The sequence below is a fragment of the Pteropus alecto genome, unplaced genomic scaffold (genome assembly GCF_000325575.1).
Source record: "Pteropus alecto unplaced genomic scaffold, ASM32557v1 scaffold69, whole genome shotgun sequence".
Classification (NCBI taxonomy): Eukaryota; Metazoa; Chordata; class Mammalia; order Chiroptera; family Pteropodidae; genus Pteropus; species Pteropus alecto.
Genome location: NW_006494610.1, coordinates 346687 through 371980, shown reverse-complemented (window position 1 = coordinate 371980; position 25294 = coordinate 346687). Strand labels below are relative to the sequence as shown.

The 25294-nt window shown below is 35.6% G+C and overlaps 1 protein-coding gene across 2 annotated transcripts in view; it reads left to right on the top strand.

Annotated features, from left to right (window-relative positions):
• CDK14 (cyclin dependent kinase 14) overlaps nt 1-25294 on the top strand; it is a 508542-nt gene that overhangs the window by 409396 nt on the left and 73852 nt on the right. For both annotated transcript variants that reach the window (XM_006925698.3, XM_006925699.3), the window contains 2 exons: nt 13585-13724; nt 19040-19183. In XM_006925698.3, coding sequence (XP_006925760.2) covers nt 13585-13724; nt 19040-19155 — 256 coding nt within the window. In that variant the 3' untranslated portion in view covers nt 19156-19183. The remainder of the gene's footprint in view (nt 1-13584; nt 13725-19039; nt 19184-25294) is intronic.

Sequence of the window (25294 nt, the reverse complement as noted above, 5' to 3'; positions counted from 1 at the left end):
GTAGTTGGTTCATTGTGCCATCGAGAAAACGGTGGATGACAGGAAAGACGGGAGGCTCTTTGTAGTAGCAATAGAATTAAAAGGTATTTTGACTTTTCTTCCTAGAGCATCAGACCCTTGAAGAGGATGCCCAGCTATTCAACAGTCTTAATCCAATTCTTGTTTTAGACATAAGAACACAGGCCGATTCTTTTTTACGTCGTAATGAGCTCATATAGTTTCAAATTCCAGATGCAATGTTATAAGATAAGGAAGCTGAAATTAGAGTCCCCAGCAAATCACTTCTTCATTTGCCTTGAACTAAACTTCAATAACCCATAAGCTCTGACCTAACTGAATTTTCTGTCATATTGACTTAAATAGGAGAGCTGTTTTTGGTGGTTTTCTTCAATCCTAACCATTTCACATCTTTGCAAGACAACAATTCTTTTTTTTTTTTTTTAAAGAATAGGGAAACATTATTTCTTCTATAGCAGCATAGGGCGTTAAACTGTATATCTTTTGACTTTAAAAAAATCTTTCCTTTTTATGTTTTTCTTATTATCTTGGATCATGTCCAGTCTCTAAGGAAATAAACATGTGAAGAAAGAGTTCTGTGGAATGTTAACTGCACTAGTATTTTTCTTCTTTTTATCATGCCCCAAGATTTGCCAAAGTTGATATAAATTCACCATGCCTTCTTTAAAAAGCATAACAGCAAGGCATTCTTCCTGTAGGAGTCGGACTGTAAAAGGTGATTTCCTTTTACTCCATTTGGTTTAAGCCTGTAAAAAGCATTAAGTGAAAAATCTGATATATTTGTTAGGGTATTTATTGCATTACCAAGTTATATTTTCAGTTCTCAGTGAAAGGTTTATTGAGGACATAAACTTTGAAGAGGTTTTGTTCAGGATTAAAGATATATTATTTTCTTCTCTTTTGGCAAAATAATATCACACAAAATGATGCCTTTCAGGAGCTATTTTTAGCACTGTTTACAGTCGAGGAACTCACTCTATGATTCTGGTGAGACAGATAACAGCCTCCCAAACCAACCTGAGGTGATGAGACTTGTATCTTCGATAGGGTTTTAGAGGAATGAGGGCTGTGAAGTTGCCATTTTCATTAACTCAATTTACCATAATACAGATGCACCAATAAGTTAAACTATTTTTCAGGAGCCTTTTGTAGTGAAAATGTTTTTCACACTTTCCATGTAATTGGAACTAAATGTTTATAACTGATCCATCTGAATGAAAAACATAAATCATTGCTGAAATTTAATGTGTACTGATTTTTTTCGATAAACGAAGATTTGAATTTAAACTCCTGATACAGTTTTTTATCATCAAAAATGAGACTTGTCTATTTCACATGAAATAGTGATATAATCAACTACTTTGAATTCAGGAAAACTGGATAATCTTTATTCTCTAAATAGCATAAATATCAATAACATCACAGGTGTAGGACATTCACTAACAGTTTACTTTGCTTCACTCTTGATTCCCTAAAAATGTTTTGAAAACTTGTAAAATAGGTGAAATGATGAGATGTCTATAATCGATTTAAGCAAGTTACGGTAAGAAAAGGTTAATCTTCACAGCAGTCCTGCGAAGTAAGAGAGGGCTATTAATTTTATCCTGATCTATAGCCAGAAGTTGGAAAGGTTACAAGTTTCCTGATGTCCTCCAGGTAATAGTGGAGCTCCATGGGGGAAGAGCTTTTTTTAGCGTATGGTTATGAAGGTCTAGCGTTTATGATTGGATATAGCTGTAAACAAAATAACCAGGCAGTTGGATATCATTTCTGTTGATTCCATATCCTTTGGGTTTTGAGGATATTTCACACCGACTTGTGAATTTAGAATTTTTTAAAAAGTATCCTGTAAGTTTTATCCTTCTGGTTACAAGAATTAATGATTAATGTATTTTTATTTCTTTAATGAAATAAAATATAATCCTTTCTATTATGTTCTCCAGTCAGAGGGTTGAAAAGTAACTATTCGTGCTTCTTCTGCTGTTAATTACATTATTAAAGCAAAACACTGAACAGAAATTATAGAATCATATAATCACTAGTCTGCTAAACACAAGAATCTTTTAAAAACGTAAGTGAGGTACAGGTATAATTTCTAACAGGTTTGTATTATCTCGTATAAGAAAAATGTCAATGTTTGGCAAGCTCTAACATATCTTAGAGTAATTTTTAAAATTATATTATTTAAGCATTCAGAATTATAGGTTAAGTACATATGGGTTATAATGCTTTTTATAAGCTATTAAAAAATAAAACTTTACAACTCAAAGAAGTCACTGCTACTAGCCACTGGAGAAGAATTGGTGATAACGTTAACGTGGAATCTCTGTAAAAACAATGCATGGAAGTAGTTAACCGATTCCTCCCTATAAGCAAGTTGAGTGGAAGCATGATCTAAGTTTGTGGTTGTTAAGTAAAAATAAGTTTAAATAGGTACACAGGGGTTTTTGTTGAAAAGAATATAACATATGAAGTTCACTTTTATTAGTTTTCTCCATGAATATTTTATAATATCTGCATCAGTGGATTTATGAAGTGTAAATATAAAAATCTAGCTTCATATTAGTACATGGGAAAGGCTAGTATAATTATGTCAAAAGTTCACCAGTTTTTAAAAGCCAGCCTACTCTTTTTTTATTTAAAGGTGAACCAGTGTCACCTCAATAAGTTTAATAATAATACAAAAAGAGTGAACTTAAACATTCAAAGACACCTTTTTTCCCAGGAAGGGTAGAAAATAGTAATAAAATCAAAGCTAGGAAATTTTGGGTAAATATCTAGCTGAGCTCTGAAATCCAAAGCAAGAATTTAATATTTACCTTTTTCTAGTCTGCTTTTTTGGCCGTTTATAATACTCTTAAGAGTGTCAGTACTAGCATTTTCAAAAACTTGATTCATTCACATCCTGCTGAGGGCTCTTCAGCACTTTCTGTACTTTTCCACCAGATCGAGTTTACTGGAAGGGTGACTGTGTATTGAGCAAGGGTTAGATCTGGAGGAGAGACCTAGCAGGGCAGATTAGTATGACTGGCTTTAGAGATTTTTCATCTTGTCCATGTTAAGGCTACACTCTTCCTCTTGTCTTTATTTAATATAAGGCAGTCGAGGTGTTAACAAGAATATAGAAAGAATGTTCTCCACAGAAATAGAGTTCAGAATTAAAGAAAGAGCGAAATATCAAAAAATGCGAGGTGACCTTATGGAGAACCCAATAATCCCTTTACTAAGTGAGTAACATACAGTTTGATATATATGCATTTTAGCAATAAGTCTTTGGCACAACATGTAATGGACTCTAAGATTTGAAAGTCAGAAGTCTGGATACTCCCCATTTTGTAAATATGACCCTTTGATTACCTGCGTTAAATAAAATAATACATGTGAAAGCGCTTTTTACAAACTGTAGAGTGCCCTACAAATAGCATTATCATTATATATCATTTTGACAGTCAAGTGAGCTGACCATGATGGGAATGAATGTCTGCCAGGGAGAGTGTGTCATTAAAAAGTTTTACTAGAATAAATGAATGAGAATTGAATGATTTTCTATGCACAACAAAACATAACCTATTTATAGAAACTAATACAAAATGTTATCTGTTTCCCTTGAGGGGAGGAATCTCATTAATTTTTTTTTTTTTTACAGCAGTGTATTGACAAGGAAAGTCTCAGCGTTACACAATTCTATGTCTCTTCTTTATTAATGTAGCTAAGTCTTGCCTCTCATTTCACTGCACAGCCCAGTGAACAGAGAAGTTCACTGCACAGGCCTAAATCTTTTCTTATATTAGTTTTTATTTTCCCTAACAGTTTATTCCAATGTCAGGGATTCCTTTCACGTTCTGCTTGACCAATTACTGACCCTTCTTTGCAAAGTGAATAGATTTGAGCCTATTTTCTAAAAATAAGTCACTTTTAGAAAAACCAGAGCAGTTTTATGAATGCAGTCCTCCTAGTCAAAAGCTTTGATAAGAAGGTGATTAAATGAGCATTTCGCTTTTGATGTATAGACAAGAAGGAGCGTTACTTCTGACAGATCTGTTCAATGCAGTTGAGGAAACAGTCAGACTTATCTTTACAGGTGGGTAGACTTCTTCACAAATCATTTTCGAGAGATCAGCTGTTGTACAATCCAGTGGACAGTGCCCAGGTTGGCAGCTTTGCCACAGAGACAGTATGTGCACTGTCAATTGAAAGGATCCCAGCCCTCTGGCATTGCTCTGTGAAGAGTGTGACAATAAAGCGTGAAGATAGAGACCTGCCACTTCACTCGCTCCAGGTCACCCTATTTTCAACTCTGAGAGACAAAGCACACTATTATGCTTCAGACATAGGCCCACAGTGTCTGTAGTTCTAAACCATTATAGAATGAAGCGAGAGATATTCTAGAACTTTTTTGTTCCCTTTTATTTCCTTTTAAGCTTTTATATGGAAATCAGTATTTGCATTGAATGTTCTAATAAGTAAATTGAACCTACTATACCTCTACCCTTTATGTCCAGCTTTCATGAACTAAAATGTTAATAAATTTCAGTAAAGATATTTATGAAGATATTTAGAAGTCACCTCTTGGGAACAAAATGTAACTTAGTTGTTCTATAAGCAGACATATCATCAGTTTTAAAGAGAGTCTTTTGGAAAAGTTTTTTTTAAAAAAAAAAAAAAAGACAAAACTTGCAGTCCCTGCTTACAAAGTAACTTAAAAAAGACAAAGACCAATTTTCTTCCCACTTCAAAAAAGAAAAAATGACATCCTTTGGGGGATGTATACTTTGAGGTATTCCTTAAGGACCACGACTTGACCTGAAGGTGATTTTCTTCAAAAATGATTATCTACTTTTAAATTTCATGTTTCTCATGTAAAGTAAGGTAAAATTTCTATAGGTATAACAATTGACATACTCTGTCCTCAGGCAAACATTTAGTCATTCAACATATGTCATATCCCCACACTGTACAAGAAACCATGCCTTATAGGAAGTAGCCCTTTTCACCTTGCCGTACCCCAGGTCTTCTTTTTTGCACCATCATTTTTATTCTCCACTTTTAATTTTCTCAACTTCGACAGTTTCCTTTAGTCTGCAGAAGACTCTGGATTTGCTTTGCTCTTTGTTTCAGGATAGCTTAAAAACTTAGGTGAGCTTTTAAGGGTTGTTTTTCACTGTTCATGTTATCTTCTTTCATATATGGATATATCTTCTTTCATTAATATTTTCTTTCATATATATATATTTGTGCAGATAAATGTGTGTGGGGGTGTGTGTGTGTGTGTGTTTTACATGGATATGGACTAGGAAAATGAAGAAACTTCATATGATTAGAATATCCACATTCCATTATTTTCAACTGTATTAAAAGCATTTGTTTGACAATCACTCATAATATGAGATTCTCTCCACAATGAATTCAGTAGGATTGTTCCTTTTCATTTTCATACAGATTTATAATTTAAAATTTTCTCACTTTGTTCCAAGACAGTTTCCACAAACAACATCTTTTACTTTTAAAAAAATGAACATGGAATGAACATGATGGTCCCCTGTTCCACATACCCTGCCAGGTGTATGTGACCTTCATTAACACAGAGCTTACTGAGTATGCCTCCGAGCTAATAGGCACAGTCCTCAATCTCAGTGACCTGAGACTGAGCTCTGAAATTGACAGGAGGGCCTCATCGTTGGCAGTAGCATCTCCCCATTTGCCAGAACATCCCTTGAGGCATGGGGCCTCCTCCCCCAAGACATGGAAGTCCCAGTGTCAGCCACTCACAGGGGGTCAGCACTCAGTTTCTAATGCCTGAAAGTTCTATGTGGAAAACTTGCCATGCCCCATTTCTCTAAACTACTCTCTCCACCTAATTTCTTTGACAAGTCTCCCTGACCCTACCCTCTCTCATCTCTACATGGGCTGGTGTTCATCCTTCTTGATCAAGATCTGGAGCCATCAGAAAAAATTCTCCTGTGTTCCTTTATTAACCCTTCCCACCCTCAGCCTCTTTAAATCACTGCTCACTTTTCTGTTTCTATAATTTTGCCTTTTCCAGAATATCATTTAAATGGAATTATATAGTATGTAGCCTTTGGCTTCCTTCACCTAGGATGATGCATTTGAGATTCATCTATAAAGTTGAGTGGTGAAGTTAACATTAGCCTGGAACAATTTCAGTCAGCTAGTGTTTAAACTTAACAGAGGTAACCTAAAAGAATTAGTTAAAAGAAAAAAAAAAAAAAAAAACAGGCAAACAGAGGCAAACACTGATTTAGTGGTTATTCCTGGGAGAAAGACCTAAAAATTACAAGTGTAGATGATTTTATAGTAACTAATTAGATCGTGGAGATGATAAATTTACACCTATAATGGGGAGAAAAGTCTCTACTACTGCCATTAAAGATCACCTGAAATATTGGATAAAATACCACAAGCACATCCATCCAAATGCATATACATAGCTGAACCAAGAAGAAAATAAGTGAAGTTTCCATGGGTAAGAATGAAGTAAGCAGAGTGATAAATGAGTGCTAAAGTTGTAGCTTCCTTAGCAATGTTGCTAAAACAGGAACATGGAGCCACTTGGGGGTCAGAAAACAAGGCTTCGTGTATAGGAAAGGTGAGGCATAGGAATTTATTTCCCATGTAAAGTCAAGACCCTCAAAAACACTTCAGCCTCAGTAATGGGCTGGCTCAAAAAAAAAAAGAAAGAAAGAAAAATCTGACTCCAGCAAAGAGAGACTGCAAAAACAATTGTTTATGTTGGCTTTGACATTGGATGGGGATGAAAATGTCTCCCCTGAGAATTCTACAGTGATTTGAATTTGTATAACTCCCATGGTCTCAGATACCAACAGAAAGAACTTGGAGTACCTGGTTGTCAAGAGAGCCACAGGACTCATGGCAGAAGCAAAAGAAAATTCCTATGAAGAAAGATATTCTCAACCCAGGCCCTTCAGGATTCCCATAGATTAACATTAGCCAAGCATGAGCTCACAATTTAGAATTATAAAACATATGAGAAAAAGTCAAGGGTCAGCTACACAAGCAACAAAATTGGACTACCCCCTTACACAGAACTTCAGATATTGAGAATTATGAGACATAGAACATAACTACATTTAAAATGTTGTAAAGAAATAAAAGATCAAAATCAAAACTTGAACAAGAAACCATCAAAATTGAACACATAAATTTGTCAAAGACTTAAAAAGAACTTATAAGAACAAAAATGAACTGTGAAAACAGCATATTAGATGTAATTGATTAAAGAATGAGTTGAACTGAGAGAAGCTCTGAAATAATTACCTTGAATGGAGAACAGAGAGACTAACAGATGGAAAATATGAAAGAATGAGTAAAGACATGGAAAATTTAATAAGATGGCATTACCTTGGACTTATAAAATGAGAGAAGAGAGAGAATTGAGTAAAGAGAATATTTGAAAAGTAATGGCTGAGTTTTTTTCCAGAATTGATGAAAAACATGAAGCCTCAAATTCGCTATGAATTTTTTCCGAGCAGGTTAAATCAAAAGAATACTTTACACTGCAATCGCAGAACTATATGGCGGAAGAGAAGAGCTAACGGGCTGCAAAAACAGAAGCCTATGAAATAATATCTTTTGAGTTAAGGGGAAACGCTTTGAATCTAGAATTTATCCCCAGCCAACTATTATTCTATATGAAAACAAAACAGAATTTGCCACTAAATTCTTTCATCATGGAAAGAACTTCTGAAGTTTGTATTTCAGATTAAAAAAATAATAATAACCTGAGAAAGAATGTCTGAAACATGAGAAGAAATATGATTCAATAAATGATAAACAAAGGTAAACCTAAATAATAATAACAATACCAGTGTTTAATCTGTGTCCTTAAAGAGCATAGAAAACAAGAGATAAACTATTAGATAATAACATGAGAGATGGGACTGTGTCAGCAGAATTAAAGTGTCCTGATGTTCTTGTATTGTTTGGCAGGAGGGTAAAGATAAAGTTTAACTCTAAACTTTAAATAGTTAAAGTTAAAAGTTAAAAAGTTAAGAAACCATTCCCTTGGAGAACTGAGGGTGAAGGTGTAAGGTGTGGAAGTTCCTTTTGATATCTTTGATGATAAAAAAAAAAAAATTAAACCAACTTATTCCATAAGAGGACACCATTGGCCACAGATTGGGTGGTCCTGTGGCATCCTTGGCTCCATATTTATTAAATTTCTGAAGGGCAGTGGAGATTATTGCCAGGAACACGGTATAACCTCTATAAGGACAAGTGAAACTATAGACATTCATTACTATTCCACCAAGAAGCTCCATAAGAAGGGTTAACTAGGGCACAAGAGGACTGAATTAAAATCAGGAAAGCATTTTACAAGAGTTCTGACCTAGATGGGCTAAACCTAGGGGAACTTCCTTTCTGTCGCCTCATTACTGGATTAAAGAGATGCTACTGTTTGTTGAGAGGTTCATTTCACTTCCCATTACTCGCAGCCTCACACTCAAAGCACTGAGAATTTCAAGTGCAGTATATTGAAGTAGACTTCAGTTTCTTTACATCATTCTTTACATCACTTCTGTATTCTGTATTTCAATTCTTCATAATCCTATCGGTTTTTTTATTTTAACTAAATTGGCTCAAATGAATGAACCAATCTTGTGAAGTCAGACACAGACAGTCCCACCTGTGCGACCTTAAGCAAATTTATAGAGAAACTTAAAAAGTATAGCATTACCACAATAGTAAGGTTATATGAAGCAACTTACAAAGCTGCTCTTGTGGAGCAAGAAGGTGTCAGGTTCTGGACTGGCCATCTGATGGTGCACTGCCATTCAACCAGACTGCTTATGTCTTGTAAAAATGAAGTTTCTGAAGAACCTAGTTTCTGAAGAACCTAGCATCGTTGTCATCATGTTGCAGGTCTTGGGAGAGCTCTAATACTTGTTGCCCTAGCATTAATTGAAGGTGGAATGAAATATAAGACAAAAGTAGAGTAGAGCTAAAAGTAGTCAACTTTCGTATTTGTAGAATATTGTCCTAAAATGCACCTGCATGTCAAAGATACCAGTAGTCATGGAAATTACCATTGCAGTCAATAAAACTGGATTGCCAGATGTTACTGCCTTGGAAATGGAACTTAAGATGGGATCCACTTTATCGAAACTATTAGCCAACATGTAGGCTTGGTGAATGATAAGTGTAATGAAGTTTTCATAGGAATATTGATAAACAGTTTTATCAGACCTCAAGCTTGGCAGAATTTCAGCCTCTGTGTTTGGATTACGATCAACCTTTTTAGAAACATAGCAGAAAATTCTTGCTGTTCAGCATTTAAAACATGTTTATCGTTTTTATCAATTGACCTTTTCTGAAACCATGCAATACTGAGTTATAAGTCTTCTTCAAATCTATGCCCATGCCAGAATCTTGTCAAACTATAAGAAATTTAGAGACATTAGGTGCCAAAATACCCAGCACAATATTTGTGTGTTTTTAATATCACACAAAATTAAAATCTCAGGAACTATGAAAAATAGATCGTTTGTGGTTTACCCCTTCAGTCATTTCAAACATTGATAGTAGGACATATATGGCTCTTTGCCTACTACTTTTATGTTTCTATCTCCCATACTTAAAACGATGTACATCACGTTTGCGTAACTACTGATTTTGTTGGCTTTTGACCTAGTCTTTAAGATGATTTTTTAATGTCTTTCTATAAATCTTATTTTGTACAGTTATAAAAACCTCGATTTTGAAAATCACAAACCTCTGGTGGAAGAGTTCATGTAAAACCCACGTTGTACAGAACCACTTATCTTTAATGTCTACTGACAAAACATCTTAAAACTAGTTTAAAGTTTGCACTTTGGAATGCAACTCAAGAGAGGGCCTGAAAAGAGAGTGGGAGTGAGCTATTATTTTTGCAAAATGGTTTGCTTGTCTTGTATAGGACATATGGAATATGCTCTTTAATTTAGCAAATATTTTTAAAGGTAGATATGCTTTATTTTTATAGCTAAAATAATTCTTAATCATAAAATTTCTGAAAATTCTGTAATTTTCCTCATTTTTATTGGAATTTGTTTGCCAACTTTTATTAGAAGTATGATTTTTTTTTCCTTCTCTCCCAATCTTTTTTGCAAAAAAGAGAAGTTAGTGTCTACTAATGAATTCAGCAGACACCTAATATTTTATATTCCTGTTGAGCTGTGTAACTTAATATTTGTATACTTGACAATTTCTTATGTAATTTATAAAATGGTGCTGTGTATTGACGTTAATTCAATCATATGTTTATATTGTCTGGAATATATGAATATAGTTCTTTGGGAGAAATAATTTGTCAGTGTCCACCAGCTTGTAAAAATTTAGTCTGAGAGTTTAAACATTGAAATAAATACTTAAATGCAAAAAAAAAAAAAAAGAAAAGAAAAGAAAAGAAAAAAGTAATCACTAAACATGTGGAAATAGAATATATAACTTCTAAAACAGAAGATGGAAATGTTGAATTTAAAGCTCAATCCAAAAGAAGGCATAAAAAGCAAAAAAGAAAAAAAAAGGTGTAAAACAGATCAAAATAGAATGCAAGATTAAGATGGTAGCAGTAATTCTAAATATATCAGTAATCACCAATGTAAATGGACTAAATTTTATTCTTATACAATGGGAGTTATTTAATTAGATAAGTATTAAACTAAGCTGTATAGTTTTATGAAAGAGACACCGTAAAATTATGGATATGTAACATTAAAAAGTAGGATAACAAAAGATACACCAAGCAAATATCGAACAAAAGAAAGCAGGGGTCATCAAATTAATATGAGAAGAAAGCTTTATTAAAGATAATAGGAGTCACTACAGAAGGATCGATGACTTAATTTATCAAGAAGAGATAACAGTGCTAGATTGTTATGCATTTAATTACTCAGTTTTAGAATATATAAAACAAAAATTGGTGAAATTACAAGGAAGATTTAAAAATATACCATCACAATAGAAGAGGGCAAACAACCACCTACAACCATTCTAACATTCTCATACGGTGCACTTATGGCTTGGGATAAAACTTCCAAATAAGACATCCCCAAGTGTCATATCTCAGACAACTTGAATGGACTCAAAAAGTGGTTCTGATAATGACAAAAAGAATCTGATGTTGAAAACGCATGTGAAGAATGGAATAAAAGTAGTTCTTGAAATGAAAGTGAGGAAATAGCAAACTTTCTAAATTAAAAGCATATGTATAATTTAAATATTTGTGTATAAACCGAATATCAAAATAAACATTTTATTAATTCATTGACATTCAGGTTTAGTCAGTTTGGAAGATGGGAAATGAGATTGTCTTATATTTGTGAATTCCTTATATTAGGTGTATATGTATTAAACTTAAATGTGATCAACAATCTATTGTAAAAACATACAATTATAAATATTTATAATTTTTCAAAATAGTGAAACTATGCTTCAGGTATGATTCATGGCTTATTGGAGATGGAGGGATGGCAAACGTAATGTGGTTCATCGCTCTTGTAACAGAGTCCAGACTAAAACTCAGATCTAGTCTCAAAGTGGCATTGCTGGTTTTTCTTTTTATCAAAGCTATATAAAATTAATACCAACCTGTTTTTCACCATGATTATATATAAACTGTGCCTTCAATCTAAGTGCAATTTTTCACCATAAAGTCTACCTACCTCAAACTTTGCATTTGATAGTTTAAAAATGTTAATGAGAGTTTATAATAGTGAGAGTGTCTCAGGAAGAAGGAATAATTTGGATGGCCCTGGCCCCTCTTAAATAAAAGGGGAAAAAATGATAGAGAACTTGGAGAATGCCTCCTATTCCTGCAGACAGATTTCTCTTTGCCAGATGGAGACATTTAAAACCAATCCACTGATCAGTTTAAACAACAACAACCAAACAAAAAACAGCCATCGCGGCAGCCAGACACTGAACCTATCTGTGAGACCTTCACATGTGGATATAGAAAGAAGGTCTCTTAGATTGGACCTTTGGAGTAATATTTTTCCTAGCTCTGTTTTCTTTTTCTTCCTCTACCCAAATCCTTTACCTCCTTTCCTTTTCCTCATTCCAAATCCTCCCCACCCCAATAACAATTTTAAATCAATACTAAAGTGCTGCTTGAGAAGGGGAGTTGGGGAGTTGTTGGTCATTGATGAAAGATGTGCATTGGCTGTGTGTTTACTGCTTCAAGGGTTTTGAACAGATACCCACTGGTAGGTACCATTTTCTTCACAGTCTTTTGGCTGCTCTTAAGAATCGCTGCATTTACTTCACCTTGTTGCAGAAACTCAGGAATCTGTGGGTAAAGCCTTTAGAAACAATCTGAGAGCATCGTAAATGCAAACCATTTTGTTTATTTATTTAAATTTTTTTAAATTTCTCAATTATAGTTGATATTTAATATTAAATTAGTTGCAGGTGTACAACTAAACATAGTGATTAGACATTCATGTAATTATGAAGTGATCCCCTTAATAAGTCTGGTACCTACCTGGCACCCTACATAGTTATTATAACGTTATTGACTATATTCCCTATGCTGTACTTTACATACCCCAAGCCATTTTAGAGTTAATTTCGGATAGGTTTGAATCCTTTTTTGACCTGCTAATTAAGCAATCTACTACCTTCTCTGACTCCCACTTAGCTTCCACTGCTATTACATGGGAACAGGATTGCCTTATTGGACTATAATAAATGAGAGAGTGCAAAAGTTAAGTAGGAAAGTGCTTGACACATGTTCAACTATCCATTAATGGTAGCCATTATTAGGAATACTTTTATTATTATGTTAATTCTCCGGGCTTATTTGCACTGAGCAGTGGAATAGAGAGTCCATGAAAAGCAAGGCTGAGCTGGACTGTGTGGTCTGCTACCCATTTGAGAGTTGTACCACATGGAAGACTTTACTTCCCTGCTTTTTTGGTAATCCAGAGACACATATTTTCTATCTACTGTTGTTCTAAAGGTCATCTTGAATTGATTCAGCCCCGTTATGGTTTAAGCATATCCCTTTGTTAACCTGCATGTTAATATTCTGATTGTTGACATTTGACAGTGTACTTATTCCAACAATTTTAGATTCAATCAATGTAAGAAAATGTGAATTCTTAGAGAAAAAGTAACTTTAATAACTAGAGAATTTAATAGTAGTTTTAATTCTCCTAGGTATTTTGTATTAATTTTCCTATAAGTGTTTCCAGATGTATATGCAGTACATAGATCTTATGAACAAATTCTGGCAATTATTTGATAAATTATTGTCCGAAATTTTCTACCTCTGGACCTAGTTCAAACCTGAAAATATCAACCCTTTGCTTATAGCAGGGATAGTTTAAATCAATGAGACTAAGATTAAAGAATAAAAGCCAATTCAGAGCAACAGATACTCTAAGAACGGAGGTGAATTCAGCTTCTGTTTATTTTCAGCAGGTAATTTAACTTGTTTTCTTGGCCAGGAATAAATAAGACCAGAAAGGTTAGGCAAGCCTTATGTCTTATTTAGTGACTTTTCATGTTTGTTCTGATTTCTCTATTTTGTGCTTATGTTTTCAGGCTCAGCTACGTGAATCATGCAGAGGATCTGGCCTCCAAGCTCCTACAATGTTCCCCAAAGAACAGACTATCGGCACAGGCTGCCTTGAGCCACGAGTATTTTAGTGACCTGCCTCCACGGCTATGGGAACTGACCGATAGTGAGTAGGACAAATCCACATCCAGTCAAAGCAGGGACATCATTTTAGCATCTTTGTGTAACATATATGTAAAGAGATTAATATGTTTACATGTACATGTGTAAGATTATGTTTGTATATGCAATATGTGTGTGTGTGTGTGTGTGGAGGGAGAGATGAGGAGAGAGAGAGAACTAGAACGAGGGAAGGGGATTGTGTGTGTATATATTTAGTGGAATCCTGCCATTCGATTGCTAGCTTACCAGACACAGGAAGAAAATGGATTCCTTTTTTGCTATCTCTGCTCTGCAGTCTGCAGCTGCATGTCTTTGTATTTGATTATGTGTGTGTCCCGCAAAAATGATCTGAGCAGTCATAAAGGAAAAGGAAAATATGATTTACATATTTATGCATACAGTACTGTTTAACTGGCTGCAGTACAGAGAAGAAATGATCCATTCCTGTTTGATTCTCAGCGACCATCTTGATTGTAACAATAACCTTAAAAAGTGCTGCTATGCAGTGAGCTGACGAACAGAGTTGGCAATTGGTTAGTGTACTGAATTGACATGTGAGAACTGAAGACATGTAATTCGTTTTAACTACAAATGCTCTTGATATTCATTCAGACAGATCTTCTCTGGATCTTTTAAAACAAAACACATTCCTTGTTTTGCTTTTACAAAAGTGTTCATATTTACACAGCCTCTTTCAATTACATTTTAAATATTTGGGGGAGGATTTATGGCCGGGATGTTCTCATCTTTCTTCCAAAGTGTGAAACAGAATTCTTGCAAAACACTATTGCAGTAAGAGCATTTTTTTCCAATGGCAGTACGTTCTTTCCATATGCCAATTAGAGATATTTCTTCTCAATTTCATTCGAATTGCCTTAAAAATCAAAGTACTGCCTATATACATAGGCATTTATAATATTCTTATTAATCCTTGGGGATACATCACTTACCAGGTACATATATCACGTTATTTCTTTAATCTCTTGGACTTTAGACTTTTCCTCCCATTGTAGTATTGGATTCTCCTTGACAACAATTCCCTTTATTTTGGAATTAAGTCCTAGGTAACAATGCCTCTTGGGTATTCCTACCCTAAATCTTTTTTCGATAATCCCACATTTAATTTTAATTACTTTTTTTTTACCCTAAAGTAACCATAGATATATTAATCCACTACTTCCCCTATGTTTAGTAAATCTTCTTTAACGTTTCATATATTATCAGCCCATATTTATTTCATATTCTGCCCTACTTCCTTTCTAAAATTCTAGCCACTGCCTGTTACAACAGCTGTCCACATTAAAAAAATAACAAAGGTGAAATCCCTATGGAAAAATAATGAATTGGAGACATAGCTTCCTGTACTAAAAAAAAAAAAAAAAAAAAGGGCTCATTAGTTTATGGCTCATCAAACTCAAACATATGATTTGTTTTCCCATTTATAACTTGTAACTTGTAACTCGATATCACTCCTCCTTAGTGACATCTCAATCCCATCTGACTCCACGATTGCATTTAAGCCAGGATTTTGATGGTCTGTGAATCCTGAATTCTGTAGTAGTACTTTTCTGTTAATATGGACTTATTACCCACTTGCCACTTAGTTTATCAGCCAGTGGTTAAATCCAGTTTCTATCAGTAAGTAAATGCCTACACATTATCACTCGGCAGCAGGCTGCCATCGGAGACAGCCTTGTCCCCATCATTAACAAGCACAATGTATGCAGAACACCAGAGGGGAATTAAAACCACAAAAAATACCTCAGGGTGGTATTTTTAATATGAGAATTTAATTTGTAATTTCACAGATTAAGAATTTTGGCTGCATTAATCCCTTTATCAGCTCACAGCAGGCTATTTGCAGAAGCGTAACCATAAGGCGATATTCATTGGCAGAAACACGTCTTTGCATAACGTTAAACATCAGGAGCAGTGAAACCTTTTGAAGGGGGGAGAATAAAGATGAAAAATCATTATATTTTTAAAGCAAGATTCTACTAAATGCCTCTGGTAACAATTTTGAGTTACAGAAATGCTATTTCTGTGTCTAGTAGATAATCATTATGAAACATAAATCCAGTCACAAGAAAGGACAATTCCGGTATTAAATACTACAGTCATTTCCACTTAGAACAACGTGGTAGTCTTGGTAAACATGTTTACAAAACAAAGAATTCTGAGATTTTGGAGACTTTTTGGAAACTAGTTCTTTTAGGCAACATGACTAGTTTTGGTGACTCTTATCTAGGTTAAAATTCTGCAAACTGTTTTTAGAAATTCTTAAAATACAATTTTACATTAGTATGAAGTGTTGTAAAAGTTCACCTGGTAAACGGCTGTAATGTTGACAATACCCTCGTGTACTTCTTTTTCAAAGTGATTTGGTAGCCAGTCTACCTGGGAAGAAGTGTTGCAGAACCAGTAAATGGATTGTCTTAGCAACCAAATCATGGTTTAGATTCATCAGTTCCAGGAACCTCACTGCATTAGTCTGCTCAGATTGCTATAACAAAATACCATAGACTATTGGGCTTAAACAACAAACATTTATTTCTCATACTTGCGGAGGTGGGGAAGTCCAAGATCAAACTGCTAACAAGTTGGGCCCTGGTAAGAGTCTTTTCCTGGCTTGGCAGACAGCCACTTCACTGTGTCCTCACATGGCAGAGGGACAGTCATTTAAGATCTCTTTCTCTCTTCTTCTTCCTATAAAGCCAGTATTCTCATCATGAAAGCCCCACCCTCATGACCTCATCTAACGCTAATCACTACTATCCCAAACCCTATCCCAAAATACCATCACAATGGGGGTTAAGGCTTCACCATATAAAATTTGGGAGGGACACTATTCAGTCCATAGCACTCACATTCTTTAAAATAACTCATTGCTTTTTCTAAAGAATGTCCACAAAAAGAAAAAAAAATTGCAAGCAGGAAACAAAACTGGGTTAAAGGAAGAAGAGTGGAACGAAAATAAGTTCAAAGTGGACTTGAGCCTTCTTGGCCACTAGAATATATCGGACCCTGTGAGAAGAGTGTCAAGCGTCGTCAGAGTCTTGGCTGTATAGAGCACCACAGTCATTTCATGGATTATGTAAAAATGAAGTCGTATACTCATGCCAGACTCTTATTGGCTTTGAAAGAACATATAACAACATAATATCTTTCTTTATTGTTCTTTTCCTTAAAATCTCATCAATTTACATAACACCAAAATTTAGAAGCAATATATTTGTGTGCCAGTGAGGCAGGAATTTTAAATTTTCAAACAAGAATAATGATACAGTTACCTGGGGATCTGGCAGTTAAAGCTGGCTAATTCTAGTGGTACCCTGTCATTCTCCCTCTGCCCTGAAACCCCAGCAGCCTTGCCCCACTTCTTCACAAAGATTTAATTGCAGGGAAGTAAACGGAAGGCTGATTTAGAAGAAATTCATTACTTTTTTCAAATACACCACAGGGCATTCTCCTGTGTATACTATCAAGTTACATAAATTATTGAAGCCGAACTACCCTTGTCAAAGTAAATGAACAAAATACACTTCATAGCGCAGAGTCCTTGATTTTATTACATTCATTTGCTAATTCACAAAACTCAGATCTGCAGTAAAAGAAGGCCAACAAATTGGTGCAGTGCGAAGAGCACTGAACTGGGAATCAAACCACCTGGATTCCAGCTTCGGTTCCGCTGTTAACTAGCTGGGCAACTTTGGAGAAGTGCCTGGTGCTCTGTGCGCTTCCAGTTTCTCATTTAGAGATGCAGTGATCTTCGAGGACCATTCCAGCTATAGTGTCTGCAAGTTTTCCTACATGTTCCAAAATATGCCTTCTGTATTATCCTAAAACAACATTGTACCATTAATGTAGCCCCATGCCATCTTTTTAAAAATAAAACAAGCACACCCATTTCAAATCTATTTAATTTGCCGCCTCCAATTTCTAGACTTCCATTATCTCATGAATCCTTTTGAACCAGAGTTTTACACCCAAGACTCCAAAACTACTGTTTTCCAGGTCTTTTCCCAGCCCTCATTTGATCCATCAGCGGAATTTGACACCATCGACCACCGCCTCCTCTCAGGAACATTTACTCACTTGAATTCCAGAACAAGACTCTCCCATGGTTTTCCTTTTGCCTCTACCTTTCAGACTCCTTACTGGATTTCTCCTAACCTGCCACTCCTCTCACTGTTAGAATGCCCTTGGGCTTTCTCCTAAATCTTTATATCTATATTCATTCCTTAGAGCCTAGATGGTATCATCCGATCTTGTATGTAAACAAGTTTTATACATTGACAGCTTCCAAACGTTTATCTCTAGTCCCATCTTTCCTAACTCCAGATCGCATATCCACCTGACTACTCAGCATCTCCCTTTGGCCATCTCATAGGTATCTCAAAGTTAATATTGCCAAAATTGAGCTCCTTATCTTTTCCCCCCAGACTTGCTCTTTCTGTAGTCTTCCTCTTGTCAATACATGGCGATGTCATTCTTCCAGTCGATGGAAGTTATCTTTGACTCTTTTTGTCCCACCCATACCCAGTTCTTCCACTGACCTCATTGGTGTTACCTTCAAAATATATCCAGAATCGCGTTTCTTCTCACTTCTCTGCTGCTCTCACTGTGCTCCAAGTCACTCACCGTCTTCTTTCACCTGTGTTTTTGCAGTAGCCTCTTAACTGCTCTGCCTGCTTCTCTTCTTGCCTCCTGAGAGTCAACTTTTGCTGTTTGTTTCCTCTTTCTATATTTGTGCTTCCTCTTCCTCTAGATACAGATATGGCTTGCCCTCTCACTCTTTGGGTCTCTGTTCAAATGAACCTCATCAGGGAAGCCTCCACTGACCTCTTTCCACCCTAGGACTTCCAGTTTCTCTTCTCTGATTTCTTTTTCATCATAACGCTTACTACTAATTGATACATTTGTTTGTTTTCATCTGTTTCCCCCAAACGGAATCTACAAAAACAGAATTTCTTTTTGTTCTGATTTATACACTGCAGGATGCCAAAATCCTAGAACAGAGTGGGGCTCAATAAATATCTCTTCAGTGGATGAGAGAATGGCACAAAGAAACAGCAAAATATGTTTTCATCAACCGAGCTGTGGTTCTGAGGAGAAGGCACACTATCCTGTCATATGTGTGTGCAAATATGTGTAAATGTGTGTGTGGCTATGACCACGTGACATTCCAAAGACCAGCACATACCATAATGTTCCATGTGCTAGACATCCAAAATTGCATCTCAGTTTCCATCTTTAAAAAGAAAAGATTATAAATACATCTATAAATACATAAATGATAACTTTTCATTATGTCCACAGTGTCTTCTATTTTTACCGTCCCAAATGTACGATTGCAGCCAGAATCTGGAGAAAGCATGCGGGCCTTTGGGAAAAACAATAGTTATGGCAAAAGTCTATCAAATAGCAAGCACTGATGAGTACAACGTTCTCAAGAGAGCACAGGTAAGGTGATCTGCTTTACTTGCAAAGTAATATTGAATAAATATCAAATAGATCTTTTAAATGAAATATTTCAAATTTATTTTTTCTGAGTATCTTATGAGTCTCTTGTGTTCATTATGACATTTATCACAGATTCTACTGAGGCAGAATACAGTCAGTCATTTCCATATTTTCAGGCACTACTGGATTCTAACCAAAGTTGTATTTCATTTATGTAGTCAGAAGCAAACCATTTTAGTCAGAAGCAAATCATTTTAACTATTCATATAATCTTCATTGAGATGAGTAAAAAGTTAATCTTGGGCTATATCTAAGCCACAGACATGCTTTATTTGGCCTGCACAATTTTTTAAATTATTTGCTTTCATTTTAAAATGTGGAGATTTTACACAAAGATTTCTGGCTTTTCTGGAAAAATCAGCAGCTCTAGAGAGATTGTGTTCACATTCCTGCCAGAAGTTCTTGTGTCTGCCTGAATGGTGGCTGCCTCCCTTGGAAAGGACATGGTTCCCTGGGTTTGCTCAGCTGCCATGTGGGCCACTTCACCCATTTCTGATTCCTGCCAGGCCCCTAGTACAGACCTTATCACAGTGAAGTTTTGCTTTTTTTCCTATTCGATACTTTGACCTCTGCTATTCTACAGATAGGAAACATAATCCAAACAAGGTTATGTCTGGGCATGTCAGCCCAACCCACCCATCACATGTGCTTGACAGAAATAAGCACAGGACGGCTACTTCTGAAAAGGCGTGTCTCTTTTTATTGCCAGATGGAAATGTATAGGTTTGTTGGAATTTTATGCCCCTGTGTATATGTTCTCATTCAATGTAATATAACTCTCTGAAGCAAAGAGAGAACAAACATTTTTTCAGGGAAGGCTTTTTTTTTTTTTTTTGGTTTGTCCAAGTGAATCGGAGGATGTATACAGCATTGGAAGAACTCCTCTTTCTTCTCCTCTCTCTTAATTTAAAATATATTAACAGGCTGAATTGGCAGCTTAGCAAAGAGAGCAAATTAAACTGTCCACCTTGTCTTGTGGGTGACTTGTCAATACCTTGAGCTATGTCTGGACTTAACTTTTACATGCACTTAGTGTGGGGGCAAGTTTTGGCTTCTCAGGAGTATGGTGGTGATTTATGAATGATTGGTGGTAAAAGATTCCCAGATTAAAGATCGTGTGCAAATGCCAGTCAGGAAGTGTTACTAGTGAACTCTCCACTTTGTCCCTAAGAGTCTTCATTTTTCAGGTTATATCTCCCTGTTGGATAAAAAGTTACCTAGAAGCACAACTTTACTCCCTCGGTAGCATTTGTACTTCCATTCTGAATTTCAGTTGTTCAGACAAAAAATGGGACTGAGGTTTTGACCAGTTACCTCCTGGTTCTGAGAAGGGTTTTAATTCATGAGGGTTGCAGGCATATGCTTTTTCAAGTATTTAACCTGCATTACCATAATGAGGGCCCCTGGCTTTATAAATCACGTAGCCAATTCAGTAGAACCAAACAAAAAGTAGACTTCATTTGTGCCTTCTCCCTCATATACACATGCACACAAGTAAGTCTGAATTTTAATTGCAGGGCTGTATCCTTTCTTCTCTGCTCTTTTGAGCTCTCTCTGACCTGAGCCTGGCCAGTCAAAGCTGTTAGAACGGGTTTCAGGTTAGCTTCTCCTTATAAAATCAAATCAAGCTGACAGAACAGAAACATTGTCTATAAAGTCTCAAAAATTAATTGAAAATAGATTTTTAAAAGGTGCTCAGAACTGCAATCATCAGTATTTGAAAGCCTTTGAAAAACTGTATTTTCTTTGCAGCATATTTTTTAAACTAATTTAAGATTATATCTGCACTGTGGAAGCTCTTCCTATAGAATTATTTGGTAATAATACAAATATTTTCTCTATGAATTTTTTTTGTCTTTTTCACATCAACTTTTAAAGCTTTAATATCGTTATTGTTTTTGTTGTTTTCTTCCAAATCCAAATACTTCAGCTTGATTCAACATTATATTGATGAAACATCTAAATTTTTCTTTTCTCAGAAAAGCTTCAGGGAGGCTGTTTTCTAAGAATTTTCTGTCAACAGAAAAAAATTATTTTAATTTCTCACCTTTGTGGGTTTTAAATTCTAATCAAATGGGACCATCTTAGAGATCAAATAATATAGCCTATATATTGTCCTAATATATCCTGTGCAATGGAACTTATTCTGACCAATAGTTGAATACAAATTATAGATATTATAGAGCAAAAAGTCTACGTAAGTAAGGGCATTCATAGAGAAAAACCGGAATTCCCTAGATTTTGATGTTATTGATGAATTGTTTAGAGCAAGATGTGGCATCTTAAAATTTCCTCAAATGTCTCAGTTCCTTGTAAAGCCCAGAAAAAATGGGGAGGAGAAGGAGAAGAAAGACTGAAGGCCCAAATAAGCTAAGACTAGGCTAAGGCTAGCATTTCAACCATTTCTCTGAAGAGATACAGTGAAGGAAATATGGAAAATGCATTATATCACTTCTCTTTTTAAAATGATCGAGGTCTGAGTAGACAAAAATATTTCAGGTCCTAATTTTTCTCCCATCCCTCAATGCCAAATTGTTTCTTTACTTGCATACTAGGTCACTTCATTATTTAGTTAATAGTACTGGATTTGCATAAACTGACCTTAGTGGAAAAGCTAATGAGGACTATTTTTCTTTGCAGCAGAAAGCAATTTTGTTTTCTGAGTCCTCTGACCAAATTAAATGCAAAGAAGACCACACGCACCAAAGTTAAAAATGGAATAGGTGTCATTAGATGATCATAATACTGTGCTTCCTACATTTTGTTATCTCTAAAGATGTTAAAAGACTAAAGATTACATAGACTGTCCCCATTTTTTTGATCAGCGTTGAAGGGTAAGACACTCTTAAACGTCTGAAAGAGCCTTAAATGTACGTAGAAGTTTTCCCCAAGGAAAAGTCTAGAAGCTATGTTGAATACCATGTCTAGTAGTAGCACTTAAATTTGCATACAATGATACCAAACTAATTTAAGGTTATAAATTAAGCTTAATTTTCCAGTTATTCTTTTCTTTTAATTAATTTATTTTATGTATTATGGTGACATTGATTAACATAATCCAATAAGTTTCAGGTGTATAGTTCAACAGCAAGTCGTATACATATTGCATTGTATCTTCACCACCTACAGTTAGATTTCTTTCTGTCACCACATATTATTCTCAACAGACAAGAAAGTATAGTCATTCTGTCTACTTCTCTTTTTGCTGAATATAGGGAATAAATAAGAAAGGTGTCTAATCTTTTAGACAGATGTTTTATAATTTTTTTCTGAAATGATATGTGCTCATGGTACATCTCTTTGCAGTGAATCAGCCTGGTGAATTCAGACCCTCTTCAATTTGTAATAAATATACAGTTATCTGTCTAGTGCATGAAAAAATTTTATTTGGTTCAAGTGCAAGAAGGTTTTTTTTCTTTGCTTTTTTATTATTATTTATGCCTACAGCATAAATAATAGGTGGTCTCCCATCCAAATACTAACCAGACCCTACCCTGCTTAGCTTCCAAGATCAGACATCAGGCTTGTTCAGGGTGGCACAGCCGTAGACCATGGACTGTGGCTCCACTGGGGCATGAACCCAGGACTTTCTGCGTGTAAAGCAGACATGCTAACCGCTACACTACAGAACTACTTCCTCAAATGCAAGAAGTTAATTGTATACAAATTTTGGTTACCTTCTCCTTGCCTTATCACATATTCTCTTTGCTAGTCAACATTATTTAAGCATTACATGACAATAAAAAATGTGTTAGACTTTACCTACTTGATTTAGTCATCAAGCAATAATTTCCTACAAGTAGTATTTACCCAGATAAACAGGGTAGAATGCATAAATTACTTAAGAATTTTAATTAAATAAGGTTAAGTTTTTTTAAAAACCCAACTCCAAACAGGACACATTGCTTTGGTGCTCAAGACTCTGGCAGAGCCACTACCTGAACACTCAGGAGCCAGGGGTTCTCACATCCTGGGGTGCCAAAACGCCTCCCTGGGGAGCTTTTTAAAATCCAGGTTCCTGGGGTCCATGGATCTGCATTTTAAAGCTCCCCTAAGGATGTTGATGCAGGTAGCCTTTGAACCACACATAATGAAATATTCAGTAAATATTCAAGAATTATGTATTTATGGAGTAAAATGATCAACCTATTTGAGTCAGGACTGGATAAAGACAAACCAGGAAAATCCATCCCTCGTCCTCCCTTCCCTCTTTCTTAAGGAAGAGTGGAGTTGCGTTGTCTAACAAGGTAGCCACCTGTTGCCCTCCTCCACGTTGTGACATTATGGCAGCTTACTTTCTGTCTTTGCATCAGCTAACATTGCTTTCATCTTCTCTTCCTCTCATGGCTTCTGCTGACTTATTTACGCTTATTCATGAATCCTGCTTATTGTCGTTTCTCTTTGTCTGTCTCTCTTTTTCTGGGGCAGACTACTGCTGAGCTTTTTTTTCTCAGATTCAAACCCTCCTCGATCAGCTCTGATTGGTGTAGTCATCATTACGAAGTAAAGGGTAAGACATTGAACAAGGCGGTTAGGTCAGTCACCTCTAGGAACTGCTGGTTGACTGTTGACGACCCTGGGTCAGGCTTTGAGCTCCCATCCCGTCAGCTGAGCTGTGAACTGGGTGGCCAACTTTTTCTTAAGGAACCCCTCAGAAGAGGGCTCTGAGTTTAGCAGCCTCTGAAGCTTCTATGAAGGAAGCAGCATAGCCAGAAGGTAACTTGCATGGCCTGTACGCTACCAAGGAAAAAAAAATCAGACCAATACAGAGGGACACTCCAGTTTTAATGGAGTAACAACATCCTCATTGTGTAACATTTTTGACTAAAGTTCTTTTTAAGCCATGTTGCATTTTCTCAACTATAGACTCAAAAAGGAGATAATATCAATTAGTACTTATCATAATGTAATAAATTCAAGTGTTGGATCTAGCAGGAAGGCTTCTGATTTTTGTCTGCAAGAACTGTTATTTTCTACATGATCCTGCAATTTTTTCTTCCTATCAAACACCTACAATTTTATTCTTTCTGTTGTCTCATGTAGTTGACAACAATAGTTCTGGAAATAACAGGCAGAGGGGGAAACAAACAGTGTTTCTCGAAGGTTTCATCTAAAAGAATCCCTGTTTTTTGTCATTACCCCTTCATTGCTGCAGATTAAAAAATAACATCTTATCTGGGAAATTGACAGTGCTTCAAACCACAAATGCATAATACATGTTACGAACCCAAACTCCGGGTTGAGAAGAGGCTGGAATGTTGTTTAGTTCCCCTCCCCCCTTTCCTTAAATTCCTCTCTGCCCTGGAGAGGCTATTATCTCTTCTAAACTCTAATTCAAATTAGTAGACTATGGAAGTTTGTCTCTTCTCTCTTCTCTCTCCCTTCTCTGCTTCTCTACTTCACCCTTTCTTTGACCTGTGATCTATACCCGCTTCATCACCAACAACCCCATAAATGGGTTAGCAAAGAACTCTAACGCTTTTACTATCTAAAATAATCTGCTTAATTATGTCCTGGGGTTGTCACAAAGCAGAATAAAAATAAAGTTATATATATCATGCTTCATCTAGAGTGCTTTTTACAGTATTTGATGTTTTTATATTAACATAATTTCAGATTTCTAGAAAAGTTGCAATAGTACAAAGAATTCCTAATAGTCTTTACATACTTTCCCCAAATGTTTGCACTTTATCATATTCAGTCATTTTATCATATTCTGCATTTGCTTTATCATATTCAGTGATTCTCTCTGCCACACACAAATCTGTGCACATGCACGTTGTCTTCCTAAACCATTGTTTTGACTCACATGACACTCCATTACCTTTAAATATTTCAGTGTGTTTTTCTTAAAAAGAATTCAGAGTGATATTTTTCAATTAAAAAAATGCAGTTTTTTGTTTTTGTTTTTGCTTTATTTGCCCTTGCTTTTTCTTTTCCCTTCTCTGATTGGGAGTTTTTAAAAGCAAAATGGCTAAAAAAGAAGAAACGTTTGATGCTCCACAAATTGGTTCATCAGCCCACAGATGCTCAAAAATTGGCTGTATTTTT